The sequence below is a fragment of the Pseudophryne corroboree genome, chromosome 9 (genome assembly GCF_028390025.1).
Source record: "Pseudophryne corroboree isolate aPseCor3 chromosome 9, aPseCor3.hap2, whole genome shotgun sequence".
In the NCBI taxonomy this organism is placed as follows: Eukaryota; Metazoa; Chordata; class Amphibia; order Anura; family Myobatrachidae; genus Pseudophryne; species Pseudophryne corroboree.
In genome coordinates, this window is record NC_086452.1 from 253,541,079 (window position 1) to 253,560,914 (window position 19,836).

The following is a 19,836-nucleotide window of genomic DNA, read 5'->3' on the forward strand; positions in this document are numbered from 1 at the left end:
TCCGCTACAGGAGGACCTGTTACAACAAGGACCGTGTGTGTATCAGGACTTACCGCGGCTGCGTTTGACGGCATTGCGGTTGAACGCCAAATCCTAGCCCAAAAGGGTATTCCCAGTAAAGTCATTCCCACACTTCTTCAGGCTAGAAAAGAAGTAACGGCAAAGCATTACCACCGTATTTGGAGGAAATATGTGTCTTGGTGTGAATCCAAGAAGGCTCCTACGGAAGAATTTCAGCTGGGGCGTTTACTCCATTTTTTGCACGCAGGTGTGGATGCGGGCCTAAAGTTAGACTCTATTAAAGTACAGATTTCGGCCTTATCAATCTTCTTTCAGAAAGAATTGGCCTCCCTTCCAGAAGTTCAGACCTTCGTGAAAGGCGTGCTGCACATCCAGCCTCCCTTTGTGCCCCCAGTGGCACCGTGGGATCTTAATGTGGTGTTGCAGTTCCTGCAATCTCATTGGTTTGAACCTTTACGTAAGGTTGAGTTAAAATTCCTTACTTGGAAAGTAGTCATGTTGTTGGCCTTGGCATCCGCAAGGCGGGTATCTGAGTTGGCGGCTTTGTCTCATAATAGCCCCTATTTAATCTTCCATGTTGATAGAGCGGAGTTGAGAACTTGTCAGCAATTTCTGCCAAAAGTGATTTCATCATTTCACGTAAACCAACCTATTGTGCCAGTGGCTACTGACGCCTTGGTGGAATCGAAGTCCCTCGATGTGGTCAGAGCTTTGAAAATCTATGTCGCTAAAACGGCTCAAATTAGTAAAACGGAGGCTCTGTTTGTCCTGTGGGCTCCCAACAAGATTGGGGCTCCTGCTTCAAAGCAGACTATTGCGCGCTGGATCTGTAATACGATTCAGCAGGCTCATTCTACGGCAGGATTGCCGTTACCGAAATCGGTGAAGGCCCATTCTACCAGAAAGGTGGGCTCTTCCTGGGCAGCTGCCCGAGGGGTCTCGGCATTACAGCTTTGCCGAGCTGCTACTTGGTCGGGTTCAAACACCTTTGCGAAGTTTTACAAGCTTGATACCCTGGCTGAAGAGGACCTCTTGTTTGGTCAATCGGTGCTGCAGAGTCATCCGCACTCTCCCGCCCGTTTTAGAGCTTTGGTATAAACCCCATGGTTCTTGAAGCATCCCCAGCATCCTCTAGGACGTATGAGAAAATAGGATTTTAATACCTACCGGTCAATCCTTTTCTCTTAGTCCGTAGAGGATGCTGGGCACCCGTCCAGTGCGGGCTGTATCTGCAGTTATTGGTTATGGTTACACACATGTTGTGTTGAGTTCAGTCAGTCTGTGGCTGATGTTATTCATGCCGTTGCATGCGTTGTTGTTGAATGCCATGTTGTACGGCGTGTTTGTGGTGTGAGCTGGTATGTATCTCACCTTAGTTTAAAAATTAAATAAATCCTTTTCCTCGAAATGTCCGTCTCCCTGGGCACAGTTCCTATAACTGGAGTCTGGAGGAGGGTCATAGAGGGAGGAGCCAGTTCACACCCATTTAAAGTCTTAAAGTGCCCATGTCTCCTGCGGATCCCGTCTATACCCCATGGTTCTTGAAGCATCCCCAGCATCCTCTACGGACTAAGAGAAAAGGATTTACTGGTAGGTATTAAAATCCTATTTTCTCGAATGCCGGGATCCCCCGTGACTGCTGTCACTGGAAATCCCGCCAGCCAATCATGGAGCGCCACGTCATGGCGCTCTCCTGATTGGCTGTGCGCTCCTGGCCTGTCAATCAGGTGGAGCGCAGCAGCTAAAATGGAGCTTAGAGCAGCTCCATTCTAGCCCATGATGGGAACTTTGCGTTCTGTGGTTAACCACAAAGTTAATTGGGGTCACCCACAAGAGTTTGTGTAAAAAAAAAAGAATATTGTATAGGCTAGTTATGCTTAGGAGGGGGGACCCCACGAAATACTTTTATCTTTTTAAATACTTCTCATACTGTACACAATGAAGCCCTGCACGGATCTTACTGATCTGGCCGGGCTTCATTGTGTTATGTCTGGCAGTGTTTTACTAATCACTCCTGTAAAACACTGCCCGACAATACGAATAACATCGACATCGGAAAATACGAAAAATGCAAACTCGGCAGCTTAGTAAATTACCAAAAATAATTTCAAAAAGTTGCAGAAACATACAGCCAATAAAATTCGAGTTTAAACTCCCACCAATTCGGCACAAACACAAATCTTAGTAAATAAACCCCCGGGTTGGCAGGTGGTGTGGGTTCTTGGCCGAACTCCAACTTTTTTTTAAAGCGACAATCATTTATAAGGCAAAACCATGTCAACCTATTGAACCTGTTGACCTTTTTAACCTGTCAACCTTTTGTTTTGTCTACATTTTACATGTTGACCTTTTGACCATGTCAACCTTTTTCTTACCTGTTGATCTAATGCATGCCAACCATTTGGCGTCGACCTATTGTCCTTTTTACTGTCGACCCATCATCCGGATATAGCAAGCTCTTACCTCTTTGTCTGTCTTGTATTATTACTGTTTGATCCCAATTGTAAAGCACAGCGGAATATGCTGGTGCAATATAAGTAACTATTAATAAATAAATATATAAGGCAAATAAACAAGCAAGAGGTTACAATGCACTACAGTTTGAGAAAGGATATAAAATCACACCAAATGAATGCATACTTTAGATTAAAATATTCAAGGCTTATCTGGTGGTGTGATCTTCCCAGAATTTCAAACTTTCACCTCAAAGATAAGGAATTGTCCGCAATCATACACAATCTAAAAATAAAGAGCTCACTATTTGGCACATTTCCATTAAAAAGATTTATTGATGTCCGTATCAACATGAAAAATGCTCACAATGTTGCAAACAAATTTTTACTTATCTGAAACACATCCAGATCCAGCTGCAGGAAACAATTTGCAAACAACTCTCCAACTAGCAAAATGTTTCCTGGCTCCTGAAGGCGAGTATCATTCCTGAAGGAACACGAGAAAACATGGATATTTGTTCAGCCATGTAAATCGTCTTCAGGAGCTAAATCGTTTTATTTTTGTAAGCAATACCGATGCTCTGGAGAATTCACATGAATGAAATATATATATTTTATGATGTTCTGTGGTTGCTGTACTCTGTAATAAGAAACATAGAGGGACAGTCACTTGCAATAGAAGTGAAGGAGATTATGAAGGAAGCAGAGTGTCCTTTATGTGTCTCATGTTTTCGGTGTAAAATACAACACTCTTGGAAGGGATCTGTTCGGGATCCCGGCAGTAGAAATGACACTGGAATCCCGACACTGCTCGGAATGCCAGTGCTGGCATCCTGAATGAGATAACAATCCTCACAGCCGGGATCCCGACTGATTGACGGGCCGCCAGAGTGGTAAGCTGGGGGAGGTTAGGTTTCGGCTGCAGGAAGGGTTAGGTTTATGCTGCCGGGAGAGGGGGGGTTAGGTTAAGGCATCCACGGGGAGGGTTATGGTTAGGCTGCAGAGGTGGGGAGGGGGCTAGGGTTTAGGCTGCGAGGAAGAGGGGTTATGTTTAGGCAACACTGCGGAATGTCAGGGTTAACCTGCGAGGAGGGGATGTTTAGGCTTAGGCTGCAGTATGGGAGGGTTAGTATACTTACCCGTCCCGTGTCGGGATTCTAACCATCGGGATGCAGCGGTTGGTATTCTGGACTGGTACTGGAGAATAAGGAACTTTCATAGGGGAGATTTATCAAATCTTGGAGAGAGATAAAATACCAACCAATCAGCTTTCAACTGCCATTTTACAGACAGTGCTAGTGATTGACAGAAGTTGATTGATTGGTACTTTTTTCTCTTCACCTTATCTCTCTCCAAGATTTGATACATGCCCCCCTCTGTGTCTGTTTTTGTACTTTTCCCAGCTATCTGTATATACACAAATCCACCATTTCATTTATAACAATAATTAAAGCTTGTTTTAGGGAAACAACCCTAAAAATAATGTGAAAATTTGGAAGAATTCAGATGTGCAATAATTTTTATAAACAAGCAATGATTATAAACTGTTGGTTGTTTGTGGCTACAAGAATGCATCTTACTGTATCATTTGCTCATTAAGGTATTCATCTGTAGCTGCATGGTCACGTTAATGTGTATTGCATAAATACAACATAAATATCATGCTTCCAGTACAGGAAAACTGAAAGTATTAAAGTTCATGACACAAAGGTGAAGCAGAAAGCAAAGATACAGCCACAAGAACTCTCTTCAGACCTCCCAAATATTGTGGGGTAAATTTACTAAGGCAGGGGTTCTATTTAAGATGGAATGTTGCCCATAGCAACCAATCAGATCCCAGGTATTATGTTCTAGAAGGAGCTAGATAAATGAGAAGTAGAATCTGATTGGTTGCTATGGGCAACATCCCATCTTAAAAAGAACTCCCATCTTAGTAAATTTACCCCTGTATATCAGGAATTGGCTTTAAGTTCTTTGTTGTACTTGGACTAAAAGTAAACATTTTATAATAATGTTTTGATGATATGATAGTGGTTAAATTAATATTTTATGGAATTAACTTTAGTACCGCCGACCATAGAAGATACAGATGATCCCGGAGATTACATTGTTATTGCCAGTACTCCTCTGGAATTGGAATGTTATGTTAAAGGAACACCCTTCCCAACTGTAAAGTAAGACACAGCACTCTCTTATCATGTATATAAATGTTCAAGGTTTACTCTCTCTCTCTCTCTCTCTCTCTTTCTCTCTCTCTCTCTCTCTCTATATATATATATATATATATATATATAAATACAGTGTTTATATACACATGAAAACATGTATGTATTTATGTTTGTTCTTCATAGGCTCCTACATGGCTTAATGGATCTGGTCCAAACTTACACATACCCTTCATTATCCAACTTAAAGTACTGTGTACACAGAAGGAAGATGGTGCTGTGCCTCTATAGCTAGGGGACAGGTGAATCAAGCTGCTAGGAGGGTGGGTGTACTACAACAACCACCAACCGAACAAAAGCAGAAAAATCAGGGGAAGCTCCAGCGCTTTCCTGACCTTATAAACAACATGTGATACTCAATAGTAAAAACATAGAAATATTTATTTTGTAGAACTAAAAAATCGTATTCGGGAAAATAGTGACTCCTAATACCGGAATACAACAAAAAACATGTAGACTCACAACATATAACACAATGGTTAAAAGATGTACACTCTCCGTATAGTGGGATTGCTTGTACATATATGGAATAAAAAGTCTCCAATGATATAGATGGAAGAAATAGGGTGCGCTACCTTGCGACTTACTCCCTAAGTGCAAAAAATAAAAAAATTCAGTCCCAGAGTGTGAATTACACAAACTTCAGTTCCTGTATGGTATAAATAGTATATGTCCTTATGCCTGTACCGGGTCTGCCCACAATTCCACACGTGTGCTGGAGGTGTGTGAGGACTCCACTTCTTACCTCCTCTAGATGCCTTGTGGAGGTGTGAGTCCACTTCAGGTATATTACTAGACGCTGTCCGCTCTTATCCGGAAGATGAAGTGTCTGCTGGCAGCCCGCTGAACAGCCCTGTGCGGCACTGAAGGGATCGATGCAATCTGAAATCAACGCATTTCGCCTACACGGCTCGTCAGGATAGCAGATGATTCAATGTGCTCTCCCTCCTTGATATAGGTAGTGGTGTTTGTGCATTCCAAAGTTATTAGCTAATTTCCACCCCACTGTGTTTTCCAAAGTTTGTGATTATCCGCCCATCTCATGGAGGTGTAATGCTTACAATATTGCAGTCTTTACTTAGACATTAAAAACCGATTAAATGTACAATTCAGACTGGCATTGGACAAACATTTATAGACAAACTAGCAAAATACCACGTTTAAGACAGTGCTTCTATGGAGTCTTTATAAAACTATATTTGATACTTAACAAAATTACCAATGTGTAGCTCTAATTGATTACACACTATTCCTAATTCTTTATAAGAAAAATAATAAATTGTTAAATTATTCATAAACTGGAAAGAGGGCTGTAATGTGTGTGTGTGTGTGTGTGTGTGTGTACATATATATATATATATATACACACACACACTTAAAAAAGGGGGGAGGGGGAGATTATGGCCGTAAGTGGAAACCAAATGGATAATTTGCTACAGGTTATAGGGTGATGGGAAAAAAACCCACCTCTAACCTCACAGATAGAATATAAAAAGTTCAGGAGCTACATTAGCCTTTCTGCATGGACGATACATAGGCTTCGGATATAAAGGAAGGTGTTCTAGAGTTACTGTCTCGAGAACGGGGGGGGGGGGGGGGGGCATACATAAATAGTGTAAGTTCCCTGAACTTATGTGAATATAGCAGAGCACAGATATAATTTGACAAAGTGTATATCTTACACGTACACTCGATCAAACTAAATACCTTCCTTGATACAATATACTTTAGGTTCCCCCAATTTACCGGATACTCAAGATGATAAATAATAATAATAATAATAATAAGATGATAATAAGATGATAAATAATAATAATAATAATAATAATAATAATAATATGATAAATAATAATAATAATAATAATAATAAGATAATAAGATGTTAAAGTTCTACATGCTGACAGTAACCTTTTCTTCTCCTTTTTTCTTAGTGTCTTTACACTTGAAATAGGCATAGGTAGACTAAAGGGAGTTTGGTGTGACTTGAGGCTAGATCACATCACGCTATGTCTGTCCAGAGATCTACATGGTGCTGATGGAATAGGATAACTAAAACATACCCATATACTAAATAATATTATTGGATCTTCATGGTGACTAACTTCCAGATGGTACCGTGTTAGATATTATAAGGATTAAACACATGGTTCTATAAAATATACCATGTTTATCTCCATGTCATTGAAAAAAGGACCAGTTTTCTATAAATGTAGAAGGTTTTGTTATGTGAATAAAATATGTACCTGTAATGTTACTACTGTGTGTAGTCTCTATAGGTCAGTTTATCTCCCTTAGAAGTAGAGATGAGCGGGTTCGGTTCGCCGAGAACCGAACCCTACCGAACTCCACGTGTCAAACACGGTTCCGAGCCCGGCTCTGTTATTTCCGCCTGACTCGGAAAACCCGAACGAGGCAAAACGTCATCATCCCGCTGTCGGATTCTCGCGGGATTCGGATTCCATATAAAGAGCCGCGCGTCGCTGCCATTTTCACTCAGGCATTGTAGAGAGTACAGAGAGAACGTGGCTACGTTCTCTCAGTGTCAGTGCTCAGTATCAGTGCTCAGTATCAGTGCTCATTGTCTTGTGCTGCATCGTGCTGCTCAGTAGTACTAGTACAGTGTCTTGTGCTGCATCTTGCTGCTGTAGGGTGCTGTGGTAGTAGTGTCCTGTGACTGTGCATCGGTCATCATCATTCCAGTCACAGTGGTATCTGGGGGGTGACAATTCCAGAGTGCTTTTGTGCTGCTCACTAATACTAATACTAGTACAGTGTCTTGTGCTGTATCGTGCTGCTCAGTGTCAATTCTCAGTAGTATCATCATTGCTCAGTATCACTGCTCAGTAGTATCAGTGCTTAGAATCACTGGTCAGTGCTCAGTGTCTTGTGCTGCTCAGTGTCAGTTTTCAGTATCACTGCTCAGTAGTATCATCAGTGCTCAGTATCACTGCTCAGTAGTATCATCAGTGCTTAGAATCACTGGTCAGTGCTCAGTGTCTTGTGCTGCTCAGTGTCAGTTCTCAGTATCACTGCTCAGTAGCATCATCAGTGCTCAGTATCACTGCTCAGTAGTATCATCAGTGCTCAGTATCACTGGTCAGTGCTCAGTGTCTTGTGCTGCTCAGTGTCAGTTCTCAGTATCACTGCTCAGTAGTATCATCAGTGCTCAGTATCACTGGCCAGTGCTCAGTGTCTTGTGCTGCTCAGAGTCAGTTCTCAGTATCACTGCCCAGTAGTATCATCAGAGCTCAGTATCATTGGTCAGTGCTCAGTGTCTTGTGCTGCTCAGTGTCAGTTCTCAGTATCACTGCTCAGTAGTATCACCAGTGCTCAGTATCACTGGTCAGTGCTCAGTGTCTTGTGCTGCTCAGTGTCAGTTCTCAGTCTCACTGCTCAGTAGTATCATCAGTGTCCAGTATCACTGCTCAGTAGTATCATCAGTGCTCAGAATCTCTGGTCAGTGCTCAGTGTCTTGTGCTGCTCAGTGTCAGTTCTCAGTATCACTGCTCAGTAGTATCATCAGTGCTCAATATCACTGCTCAGTAGTATCATCAGTGCTCAGTATCACTGGTCAGTGCTCAGTGTCAGTGCACCTCTTTTTCTCTTTTCTTTGCATCATGTGCTGTTTGGGGACTATTTTTTTTAAAAGTGCCATCCTGTCTGACACTTCCGTATATGTCCAGTGGTACTGCCATTTGATATAATTCCCGACATTACTGCCATTTAATGCCAGTGATTTTGTCATTTTCTTCCAGTGATTTGGACCAATAATACCATTGATTAGAACGAATAATTCCTGTGATACTGGCTTTTAATTCTAGTGATTTTGTCATTTTCTTCCAGTGATTTGGACCAATAATTCCATTGATTATAACGAATAATTCCAGTGATATTGCCTTATAATTCACATGACACTGGAGTCTAATTCTAGATGGGCCAGGTGTTTGTGTCGCTTAGGTTAGCCATTCAGCGACCGCCATCCAGCGTCCTTGGTGCACCTCTTTTTTTCTTTGCATCATGTGCTGTTTGGGGACTATTTTTTTAAGTGCCATTCTGTCTGACACTGCAGTGCCACTCCTAGATGGGCCAGGTGTTTGTGCCGGCCACTTGGGTCGCTTAGCTTAGTCATCCAGCAACCTCTGTGCAAATTTTAGGACTAAAAATAATATTGTGAGGTGTGAGGTATTCAGAATAGACTGGAAATGAGTGGAAATTATTGTTATTGAGGTTAATAATACTATAGGATCAAAATTACCCCCAAATTCTATGATTTTAGCTGTTTTTGTGGGTTTTTTTTTAAAATCACCTGAATCCAAAACAAATCCGAATCCAAAACCCGAAAGGGTGGTTTTGCCAAAATGCGTCCAAATTCAAAACACGACCGCGGACCCGAATCCAAAACCAAAACACAAAACACGAAAAATGCCCGCTGCACATCTCTACTTAGAAGCCGACACTAGAGTTCTATCATTGTGTGTGTGTATATATATATATATATATATAGCTATATGCATACGTATATACGTATGCATAAGAACCCCAATTTCAGGAACGGTGTGATATCAAAATCAATATTCAAACCTTTTGGGTTTAGGGTGCTCATACTGTAGATAAACCTTGTTTCTTCTGAGGTAAGTATTTGGTCCAAATTCGGCTTTTACTATTGGTAGGTATGACTCCCAGTCAGAGCAGAAAATAACGATGTCATCTAAATATACAGTCACATATTCCCTGTGGGGCCACAGCAAATTATTCATAGCTCTCTGGAAGGTTGCTGGGGCACCATGTAAACCAAATAGGAACATTTTATATTGGAATAAGCCTTCTGGGGTAGAGAAGGCCGTTTTTGCCTTAGCAGCTTCTGTAACGGAATCTTCCAATAGCCTTTTGTCAAATCAAGTGTAGTGAGATATTGACTATTGGCTAAATTTTCTACCAACTCATCAACCCGGGGCATAGGGTAGGAATCAAACCGGGACACTTGATTTCATTTACGGAAGTCATTGCAGAACCGTAAGGCACCTGAAGGCTTCGGTACTAGGACAATTGGATTAATCCACTCACTGGTGGATTCCTTGATAACCCCTAGGCGTAACATCTCTTCCACCTCCTGCTTTACTGCTGCCCGCTTCGCTTCAGGTATGCAATATGGCCTCTGTTTAATGACCACCCCGGTTGGAGTCACAACATCGTGTTGGATGATCTGTGTCTTTACCGGAATGGCAGAAAACACATATTTGTAGCGTTTCACCAAGTTCACCACTTCCTGTTTCTGTTCAGGAGTAAGCGTGACTTCAATAGGTACCTGGCATTCTGAAACCTTTTTAGCTACCAAAGTGGGCCGATTGGCAACTTCCTTTCAGGGTTTTAACAGGTTTACATGGTAGATTTGCACCTCCCTCCTTCTACCCTCCTGTCGAACCCTGTAATTGACCGGTCCCACTGCCTCGATGATCTCATAAGGGCCCCCAATTGTGCATACATCTTGCTTTCTGTGGTGGGCACCAGCACTAACACTTTGTCTCCCGGATTAAAGGACCGGTTGACTGAGGTGACGTCATACCTCTGTTTCTGACATTGTTGGGCCCTTTCCATGTGTTCATTCAGTAGTGGCGCAATCTGCCTTAAACGGCCGTATAACTGGGCCACAAACTGAACGACATTAGGGTCCTGGCAGGGTTGTTCTTCCCACCCTTCTTTTAACAGATCTAGAATTCCTCTGGGCTGTCTCCCATAGAGGAGCTTGAAGGGACTAAACCCTGTAGAGGATTGGGGTACCTCTTTAACCGCAAACATCAAGTAAGGTAGGAGTAGATCCCAATCTCATTTTTCTTGTGACACTGCCCTCTTTATCATTTGCTTAAGGGTTTTATTAAATCTTTCTACCAGGCCATCTGTCTTCGGGTGGTACACCGAGGTGGTAATCCTGTTTACGTTTAGCAACCGACATAAATCTTTAATGAGTTTAGACACGAAAGGTGTACCTTGGTCTGTTAAGACCTCTTTCGGTATTCCTAAACGGGTATACATGGTTAGAAGTTCTCTTCTCTGGCAATAGTGCCAGATTTCATATTGCACAGGGGTATAGCCTTTGGGTACCTGGTGGCCTAATCAACTACCACCAATATGTATTGCTGCCCTCGAGCAGATTTTTCCACTGGCCCTATCAGATCCATACCAATCCGCTCAAAAGGTACGGAAATGATAGGGAGGGGTACCAGTGGAGCTCTAAACTCTAGCTGAGGGGCTGTCCTCTGGCAGACTGGGCATTCCTGACAATGGGGGTAATTCTGAGTTGATCGCAGCAGGAACTTTGTTAGCAGTTGGGCAAAACCATGTGCACTGCAGGGGAGGCAGATATAATATTTGCAGAGAGAGTTAGATTTGGGTGGGTTATATTGTTTCTGTGCAGGGTAAATACTGGCTGCTTTATTTTTACACTGCAATTTAGATTGCAGATTGAACACACCACACCCAAATCTAACTCTCTCTGCACATGTTATATCTGCCTCCCCTGCAGTGCACATGGTTTTGCCCAACTGCTAACAAAGTTCCTGCTGCGATCAACTCGGAATGACCACCAATACCTCTTAACGGAAGCACAGATGCTTGGCCAAAAGAAACTTAACTGGATGCGTTGGAGTGTTTTCTCCTCCCCTAGATGGCCACCCCACAAATGCGTATGGGCAGCTTCTAACACCAACCGCTCCAGTTTTCGGGGAACCAAAAGCTGATCTACCCGTTTCCATTGTAAAGTAGCGACACGATATAGCAAATCACTTTTCAACACAAAATATGGTACATCCTCTGATGGTAAAGCATCCTACTGTTAACTACTTTAACAGTCTCAAAGGCGTGTGCCAAATTGCTGTCATCGCGTTGATCTCTCCCAAAGTCCTGCAGTGATATCTTCTCACCAACTGGGTTCCAATGGGGCTCGGACTCAGTCTCTTGGGGTGGTCTGGGACCGCCAACCTCTCTCCCAGATGCTAAACTTTGGTAGTCTCTGGTCTCTGGCTTCTGAGTTGTTTTGGTGGTTGACGATTTGTTGGTAGCATGCCAGGTTACCAGATCCTGCAGCAATGGAAAGTCCCGGCCCAGGATCAGCGGATATGGGGGTCTGGAGGTCACCGCCGCTACCACCTTTAACAACCGACCTTGAACGATCAGGGGTAAGTAGACACGTGGGCACTCCTCCACATCGCCATGGACGCACAACACCCTGACAGGAGGCTGGACCTTGTCAGCTCCCGGGGAAACCACGTTGGCTGCGACAATGGTGAGCTCACTGCTGATATCCACCAGGGCCAAATCTCCCGGTTTTCCACCTGTACCTGCACCCGGAACAGGGAGGACTCTGCTTGGGATACCCCCGCCATGCTGACCAACGGCCGAGCCATTTTCCCCGCACTGCAATCCATCGGCTCGCCCTGTTTCGGGCAGTACTGCCGCACATGACCAGGCTCGCTGCACTCAAAGCACACCAAGGGAGGCAGAGCCTTTGGTTTAACCACTGGAACCTGAGTTCTGGGTTTAGGTGCTGACCCGTATCCTGACCTGGCTTTATTCAGCTTTCCCAGCATCAGGTGCCACTCAATCACCACTGCCAACTCCTCAACTATCTGGGGGTCAGCCTGAAGGGCCCACTGCTGCATCAAGTGGTCTAACACTCGCATAGCTTGATCCAGTGCGACTACTTCCACAATCTGTACTGCTGAGTTTTTATCCGGCTGCAACCAGGCCCTTGCCAGTCGGGCTAGTTTGGCCAGCTGAACCCTGGGAGGCTCAGAGCCCTACAGCCGCCAGTCATGGAATTCTTGGGCTTTGCTGGGCCTCGTCACTCCAATCCTATCCAGTATAGCTTTTTTCAGGCCAGGATAGGAATGTGCCTCAGCCACACTCATGTCCACATATGCCCGCTTTGCCTCCCCTGTTAAACAGCGAGCCAGCCTGTCAGACCATTCCTCCGCAGGCCATCCCAAGCGCGTGCTCAAATGTGCAAAGGAATGCCTCTATATCATCCGCTGGGGTGAGCTTTAGTAGCCTTTCCCACTCTGGCTCAGATTTTGTAAGCGCTTTTAACTCATCGCAAAACATTTGAATTTCAGTTTGCTCTCTTTCAGCCTGGGTTCGTTGCCCCTCATGTAACATCTGAATCTGGGCTTGTTGCCCCTCATGTAACATTTGAATCTGGGTTTGTTACCCAGCTGCAAGTTCGTTAAATTGTTTTAGTAACTCCTCCATATTGCCCTGCGTGGCCCCATTTAAGGACAAACCATGGGGGTTTAATATAATGTGCCAGGCTTATCAAACAGTCCAAGTCGACACCCGCCTGTTTTGCTGGCTATTTAACACATAAAAGCAAACAGTCTGCCTATAATGCTATGGCCCTTTAAGGCTGCCACTTGCACTGCATAACCAGAGAGGAAGAAAAGAAAAAGGAAAAACTTACAGTTTAAACACCGGTATGCTTACCAACAGTTTCTGCGGTACACCATGTCCTTGCTCGCATTCTCCACCACTTGTGACAAGGATCACACACACGGGGACTTAGATGAACACTTTCGGTGTTTATTTTGCACAGCAGGTCACCACATAGCAAGTTGGTTCCATATACAGTCAGTATTACAGGCAGTAGCATACAGGCACTCGCAGCATAGCAGACTCTTTATAGGCTCTAGTGGTCCCTAGTCTAACCCACACAACCCGGCCTATCACTCGAATAGCTATTCCACCATTGAGGGCAAGGTGACGCTGCCCTAGAAACCCTTATATGAGGAAATCCCAGGTGCTGCTGATCACACGCCTGGGAGTCTGCTACTGCTTCCAAAACCTGGTCTGGATCCTCCACATTACTTTCACATGGAAAAATGCTGTCTCTGCCACAATATATATATATATATATATATATATATATATATATATATATACAATTCATTGGTCTGTTTGTTTGTCTGGTTATGCATTTGGGCACCCCTGCACCAATTGGGATGGAACCAATGCTAGGTGGTCCATTTGGAGCCTGGCCAAGTTTTAGGGGTGTTAGGGTCCCGGTCGGACATCACAAGTGAATGCACCGGGCAGAACTTTGACCCAGGGAGCCTGTTTTGGACTTCCCCTGGATGGATTTTGAAGAATACTTCACAGAGTTGTAACAATGGATTCCAGAAGAAATACTCGACCCCTAAGCTATTAATCATTATATACATATGTTCTTTGGTGGTAAGTCAGCTGCGTCTTCAGTGTTCAACAAAAAATCATAGCTGTTGCTGTTTTCCAAAAGTGATAATCAAATGTGCGTTCCGAACACAGGAAGAATATCAGCCTGTAGTTGTATCTTTACAATTGATTTTCCTCCTAGCCTCCTTCTCACACAGTCGTTCAGACATTGTATTATGTTTCACATAAGTAGGGGATGGAGACAATGTATTAGTAAAGTGCACTTCTTATTATAAAGTGACTCTGTGCTTCCATGTATAAAAGTGCATGAAAGTGAATGAAATCTGGGTAGGTGAGGTACTTATCCTGAGGAAGCCCCTTATAGCGGTGAAACACATTGATAGGAGTAAAGTCTGCCGGCAGACTCCTCACCTACCCGGATTTCATTCAGGGCCTTCCATACACAAAGGTAAAAAAAAACCTTGGACATTTGCATTTGAAATACCTGCAAGACTGATGTTGGAATAGACTAAAAGACACAAGTAGGGTATTGTACAGAGAGACTGAAACGCTGAAAAACGATTGATCTCAAGAGTTTAGCAAAAATTCTACAAAGTTGGTCAAACGAGAGATCAGCTCATATAAATGGGTTCTGGAAGTAAACCGCTGCTCTAGAGTGTATTCCATTACCAACCACATAAAAATATTGTGCAATATGTTTTTCGTTTTGTTGGCTTGTTTTTGGATTTTTGCGTTTTGTTTTATGTATGTGTAGTGTCATAATTGTTATGTATACCTGTATTAGGATTTTTTAAACTTGCTAATAGGAAAACACTCATATTTTTAGGAGAAGTAATTTTCAAATTATATCGATCAATTATCAAAATAAAATACCACCATTTTATAAATACAGTATGATTTATAGTGTGCGTTATTGTTGCGCAAAGGTGTAATCCCTTTTCTAAAATTAAATCTTGGTTTAACTGACAGCAAATTTGCTAAAGTTGATCTGATCACAAAGGTTTACAATAATAGGATTTTAATTACCTACCGGTAAATCCTTTTCTCGTAGTCCGTAGAGGATGCTGGTGTCCACATTAGTAACATGGGGTATAGACGGGTCCACTAGGAGCCGTTGGCACTTTAAGGGTTTGAGAGTGTGGGCTGGCTCCTCCCTCTATGTCCCTCCTACTAGACCCAGTCTAGAAACTGTGCCCGTGGACACGGACATCTTCGAGAGAAGGATTACACAGATAGTGGCGAGATTCACACCAGCTCACGCACAAGGCAATCCAAGCTGAATAGCTTGAAACATCAGCAACGGCTGAACAGGATTACTTACCAAGTAACAAACCAGTACCTACCAAGAACTAAGCAGTACTGAACTAAATAACCACTGCAGGATCCCGAAGCGCTGGGCGGGCGCCCAGCATCCTCTACGGACTACGAGAAAAGGATTTACCAGTAGGTAATTAAAATCCTATTTTCTCTTACGTCCTAGAGGATGCTGGGGTCCACATTAGTACCATGGGGATGTACCAAAGCTCCCAGAACGGGAGGGAGAGCGCGGAGGCTCTTGCAGAACCAATTGACCAAACTTTAGGTCCTCCTCAGAGGCCAAAGTATCGAACCTGTAGAACTTTGCGAACGTGTTCGACCCCGACCAAGTAGCTGCTCGGCAGAGCTGTAAAGCCGAGACACCCCCTGCAGCCGCCCAGGAAGAATCCACCTTACGAGTAGAGTGGGCCTTAACAGACGTAGGACACGGCAAGCCTGCTGTAGAATACGCATGCTGGATAGTGAACCTGATCCAGCGAGAGATTGTCTGCTTAGAAGCAGGACACCCAATTTTCTTGGGATCATACAGGACAAATAGAGAGTCCAATTTTCTGTGACGAGCAGTCCTCTTCACATAGATCTTTAGAGCCCTTACAACATCTAAGGGCTTTGATGAAATTGAGGAGTCAGTCGCAACTGGCACCACAATAGGTTGGTTGATGTGAAATGCCGACACAACCTTCGGAAGAAACTACTGACGTGTCCGAAGCTCAGCTCTATCTTCATGGAAGATCAAGTATAGGCTTTTACATGACAATGCCCCCAACTCCGACACACGTCTAGCAGAGGCTAAGGCCAACAAAGTGACAGCCTTCCACGTGAGAAACTTGATCTCAGACTCATGTAGAGGTTCAAACCAGTCCGACTGAAGGAACTGCAACACCACGTTGAGATCCCAGGGCGCCGTAGGAGGCACAAAGGGAGGTTGGATGTGCAGAACTCCCTTCAAAAAAGTCTGAACCTCAGGGAGGGCAGCCAACTGTTTTTGGAAGAAAATGGATAGGGCTGAAATCTGGACCTTTATGGATCCTAACCTCAGGCCCATATCCACACCTTCTTGCAGGAAGAGGAGAAAACGTCTAAGTTGAATCTCCACCGCAGGAAACTTCTTGGACTCACACCAAGATACATATTTTTTCCAAATACGATGGTAATGTTTTGACGTTACTCTTTTCCTAGCCTGTATCAGGGTAGGAATAACCTTGTTTGGAATGCCCTTCCGAGCTAGTATCTGGTGTTCAACCTCCATGCCGTCAAACGTAGCCATGGTAAGTCTTGATAGGCAAACGGCCCCTGCTGCAGCAGGTCTTCCCGAAGAAGAAAAGGCCTTGGCTCATCTAGCAGTAGATCCAGAAGATCTGCGTACCAAGCCCTTCTTGGCCAGTCCGGAGCAATGAGGATTGCCTGAACTCTTGTTCTCCTTATGAGTTTGAGAACTCTTGGAATGAGTGGAAGTGGAGGAAACACGTACACCGACTGGAACACCCACGGAGTCACTAGGGCGTCCACTGCCACTGCTTGCGGGTCCCTCGACCTGTAACAAAACCGCTGAAGCTTCTTGTTGAGACAAGAGGCCATCATATCGATCTGGGGAATGCCCCAAAGATCTGTTACCTCCTTGAACACCTCCGGATGGAGACCCCACTCCCCTGGGTGGAGGTTCTGTCTGCTGAGGAAGTGCGCTTCCCAGTTGTCTACTTCCAGAATGAAGATTGCTGACAGCACCAACGCGTGCTTTTCTGCGCAGAGGATGATTTTTGTTACCTCTGACATTGCAACTCTGCTCTTCGTTCCACCCTGTCGGTTTATGTAGACCACTGTCGTTACATTGTCCGACTGCACTTGAATGGCCCGATTTCTCAGAAGATGGGCCGCTTGGAGAAGACCATTGTAGATGGCTTTTAGTTCCAGAATATTTATCGGTAGGCTAGCTTCCAGCCTTGACCACCTTCCTTGGAAGGTTTCCCCTTGAACGACCGTGCCCCAGCCCCGGAGACTTGCATCCGTGGTTAGAAGGATCCAGTCCTGAATCCTGAACCTGCGGCCCTCCAGAAGGTGAGGTGATTGCAGCCACCAGAGGAGCGAAATCCTGGCCTTTGGCGACAGACATATTCTCTGGTGCATGTGAAGATGGGATCCCGACCACTTGTCCAGGAGATCCAGTTGGAAGGACCAAGCATGAAACCTTCCATACTGCAGCACCTTGTAAGAGGCCACCATCTTCCCCAAAAGGCGAATGCACTGATGAATCGAAACCCGGGCTGGCTTCAGGACATCCCGGACCATTGTTTGAATTACCAATGATTTGTCCTCTGGAAGGAACACCCTCTGCAACTCCGTGTCGAGGATCATTCCCAGAAAGAACAAACTCCTGGTTGGTTCCAAATGTCATTTTGGAAGATTCAGGATCCAACTATGTTCCCTGAGAAGCTGGGTCATGAGAGCTATGGACCGTAACAGCTTCTCTTTGGACGATGCCTTTATCAACAGATCGTCCAGATATGGAATTATGTTCACCCACTGTCTGCGGAGGAGAACCATCATTTCCGCCTTCACCTTGGTGAAAACTTCCGGTGCTGTGGAGAGGCCGAATGGCAGGGCCTGTAACTGAAAATTACTGTCCAACAGTGCGAATTGTAGATAAGCTTGATGAGGCAGCCAAATCGGACTGTGGAGGTACGCATCCTTGATATCCAGGGCTACCAGGAATTCCCCCTCCTACAGACCTGATATCACTGCCCTTAGAGACTCCATTTTGAACTTGAACTCCCTCAGAAAGGGGTTTAGTGATTTTAAGTTCAGAATGGGCCTGACCGAACCATCCGGTTTCGGTACCAAAAAAAGGTTCGAATAGTAACCTGTGTTTTGCATTTGTGGAGGGACTGGTACAATGACCTATGCCCTCACCAACTTCTGGATGGCTCCCTGTAGGGTATCCCTGTCTGCCGGCAAAGCTGGCAAGCCTGACTTGAAGAACCGGTGAGGAGGAAGATCTTGAAACTCTAGCCTGTACCCCTGGGACACAATATCCAGCACCCAGGGATCCAGGCCGGACGACACCCAGACATGACTGAAATGTCTGAGTCTCGCCCCCACCGGCCCTACCTCCAGGCCGCGCTGTCCACCGTCATGCAGAGGACTTTGGCGTACCTGAAGCAGGCTTCTGTTCCTGGGAACTCGCAGCAGCAGGTTTCTTGGATTTTGGATGGCCACCTCTAAAGAAGGTGTTGGACGCTTTGGCCTTTCTCGGTGTAGTAACCCGAAAGGACTGTGATGCAGGTGAAGGAAAAGGTTTCTTCGTAGCAGGAGCTGCTGAGGGAAGAAAAGGGGACTTACCCGCTGTAGCCGTGGAGATCCACGCATCCAACACTTCCCCAAAGAGAGCCTGACCTGTGTAGGGTAGGGTCTCCACACCTCTTCTGGATTCCGCGTCGGCAGACCACTGGCGCAGCCACAGTCCTCGACGAGCTGAGACAGACATGGAAGAAATTCCTGCAGCCATTGAACCCAGGTCTTTCATGGATTCCACCATAAATCCTGCAGAATCCTGAATGTTACGAAAAAACAATTCAACGTCACTTTTATCCATTGTATCCAAGTCCTCAAGTAATGTGCCTGACCACTTTACTATAGCTTTGGAAATCCATGCACAGGCAATAGTAGGCCGTAGTATCGCCCCTGAAGCCATGTATATGGATTTGAGCGTAGTATCAATTTTGCAATCAGTCGGTTCCTTTAAGGCGGTAGAGCCTGGAACCGGTAAAACCACCTTTTTCGATAGTCTGGATACAGATGCGTCCAATATGGGTGGGTTTTCCCATTTCTTTCTATCCTCCTCCGGGAAGGGGAAAGCAACCAGAACCTTTCTAGGAATCTGACATTTTTTCTCTGGGTTTTCCCATGATTTTTCAAAAAATCAAAAAGTTTTCATTTAATTCTTTGGACGCAGGGAAGGTTAGCGAGGCTTTCTTATTATCAGTGAAGTAAGCTCCCTCAACCTGCTCAGGAGTTGTGTCAGCAATATTCAACACATCTCTAATAGCCTCTATCATCAACTGCACCTCTTTAGCAAGAGATGCGACCCCCCTGAGTACATTACCATCACCGTCTGCCGTGTCAGAGTCGGTATCCGTGTCGTCTTGCATAATCTGGACAAGAGCACATTTATGGGAACCTACAAACGGGGGTCCTGAGGTAATAGAACCGGACCAAACTGCCATAGAATTCTGTAAAACCTGAGTTGCAGATTCATTCTGAGCATCCCTAGTAGAAATCTGAGAAATCATAGTTTTGATAGAGGATAACCACTCTTGCTGGTATCTACGCTACAACAGTGCAATCCTGATTACATGGGATGAGATCATCCTGGGAGGACATATCCTCAGCTGCATATGACACAGAATCCCTGGACATAGCTAACTGGAGACCCCAAACACTCCACACACATACAGGGAAGACTAAACAGAGTTTCCCCCCTGAGAATGGCAAGAGAGACACAGAGATTGGAGCCAACCCACACTCAGCGCTGCTTAGATAAAGGACACCCCTTACCAGCGCCCACTGTGTACTGTAATAGTTACACAGAACTAATTCACCGCCCCCCCCCCTCCCCTTCTACAACCCCCTGGTACCACACAGGA

The 19,836-nt window shown here is 44.7% G+C and overlaps 1 protein-coding gene across 3 annotated transcripts in view; it reads left to right on the plus strand.

The window, feature by feature from the left end:
- The window catches only part of HMCN1 (hemicentin 1), a 1,072,092-nt gene that overhangs the window by 320,711 nt on the left and 731,545 nt on the right, over nucleotides 1-19,836 (plus strand). For all 3 annotated transcript variants that reach the window (XM_063940215.1, XM_063940214.1, XM_063940213.1), the window contains one exon: nucleotides 4,540-4,648. In XM_063940215.1, coding sequence (XP_063796285.1) covers nucleotides 4,540-4,648 — 109 coding nt within the window. The remainder of the gene's footprint in view (nucleotides 1-4,539; nucleotides 4,649-19,836) is intronic.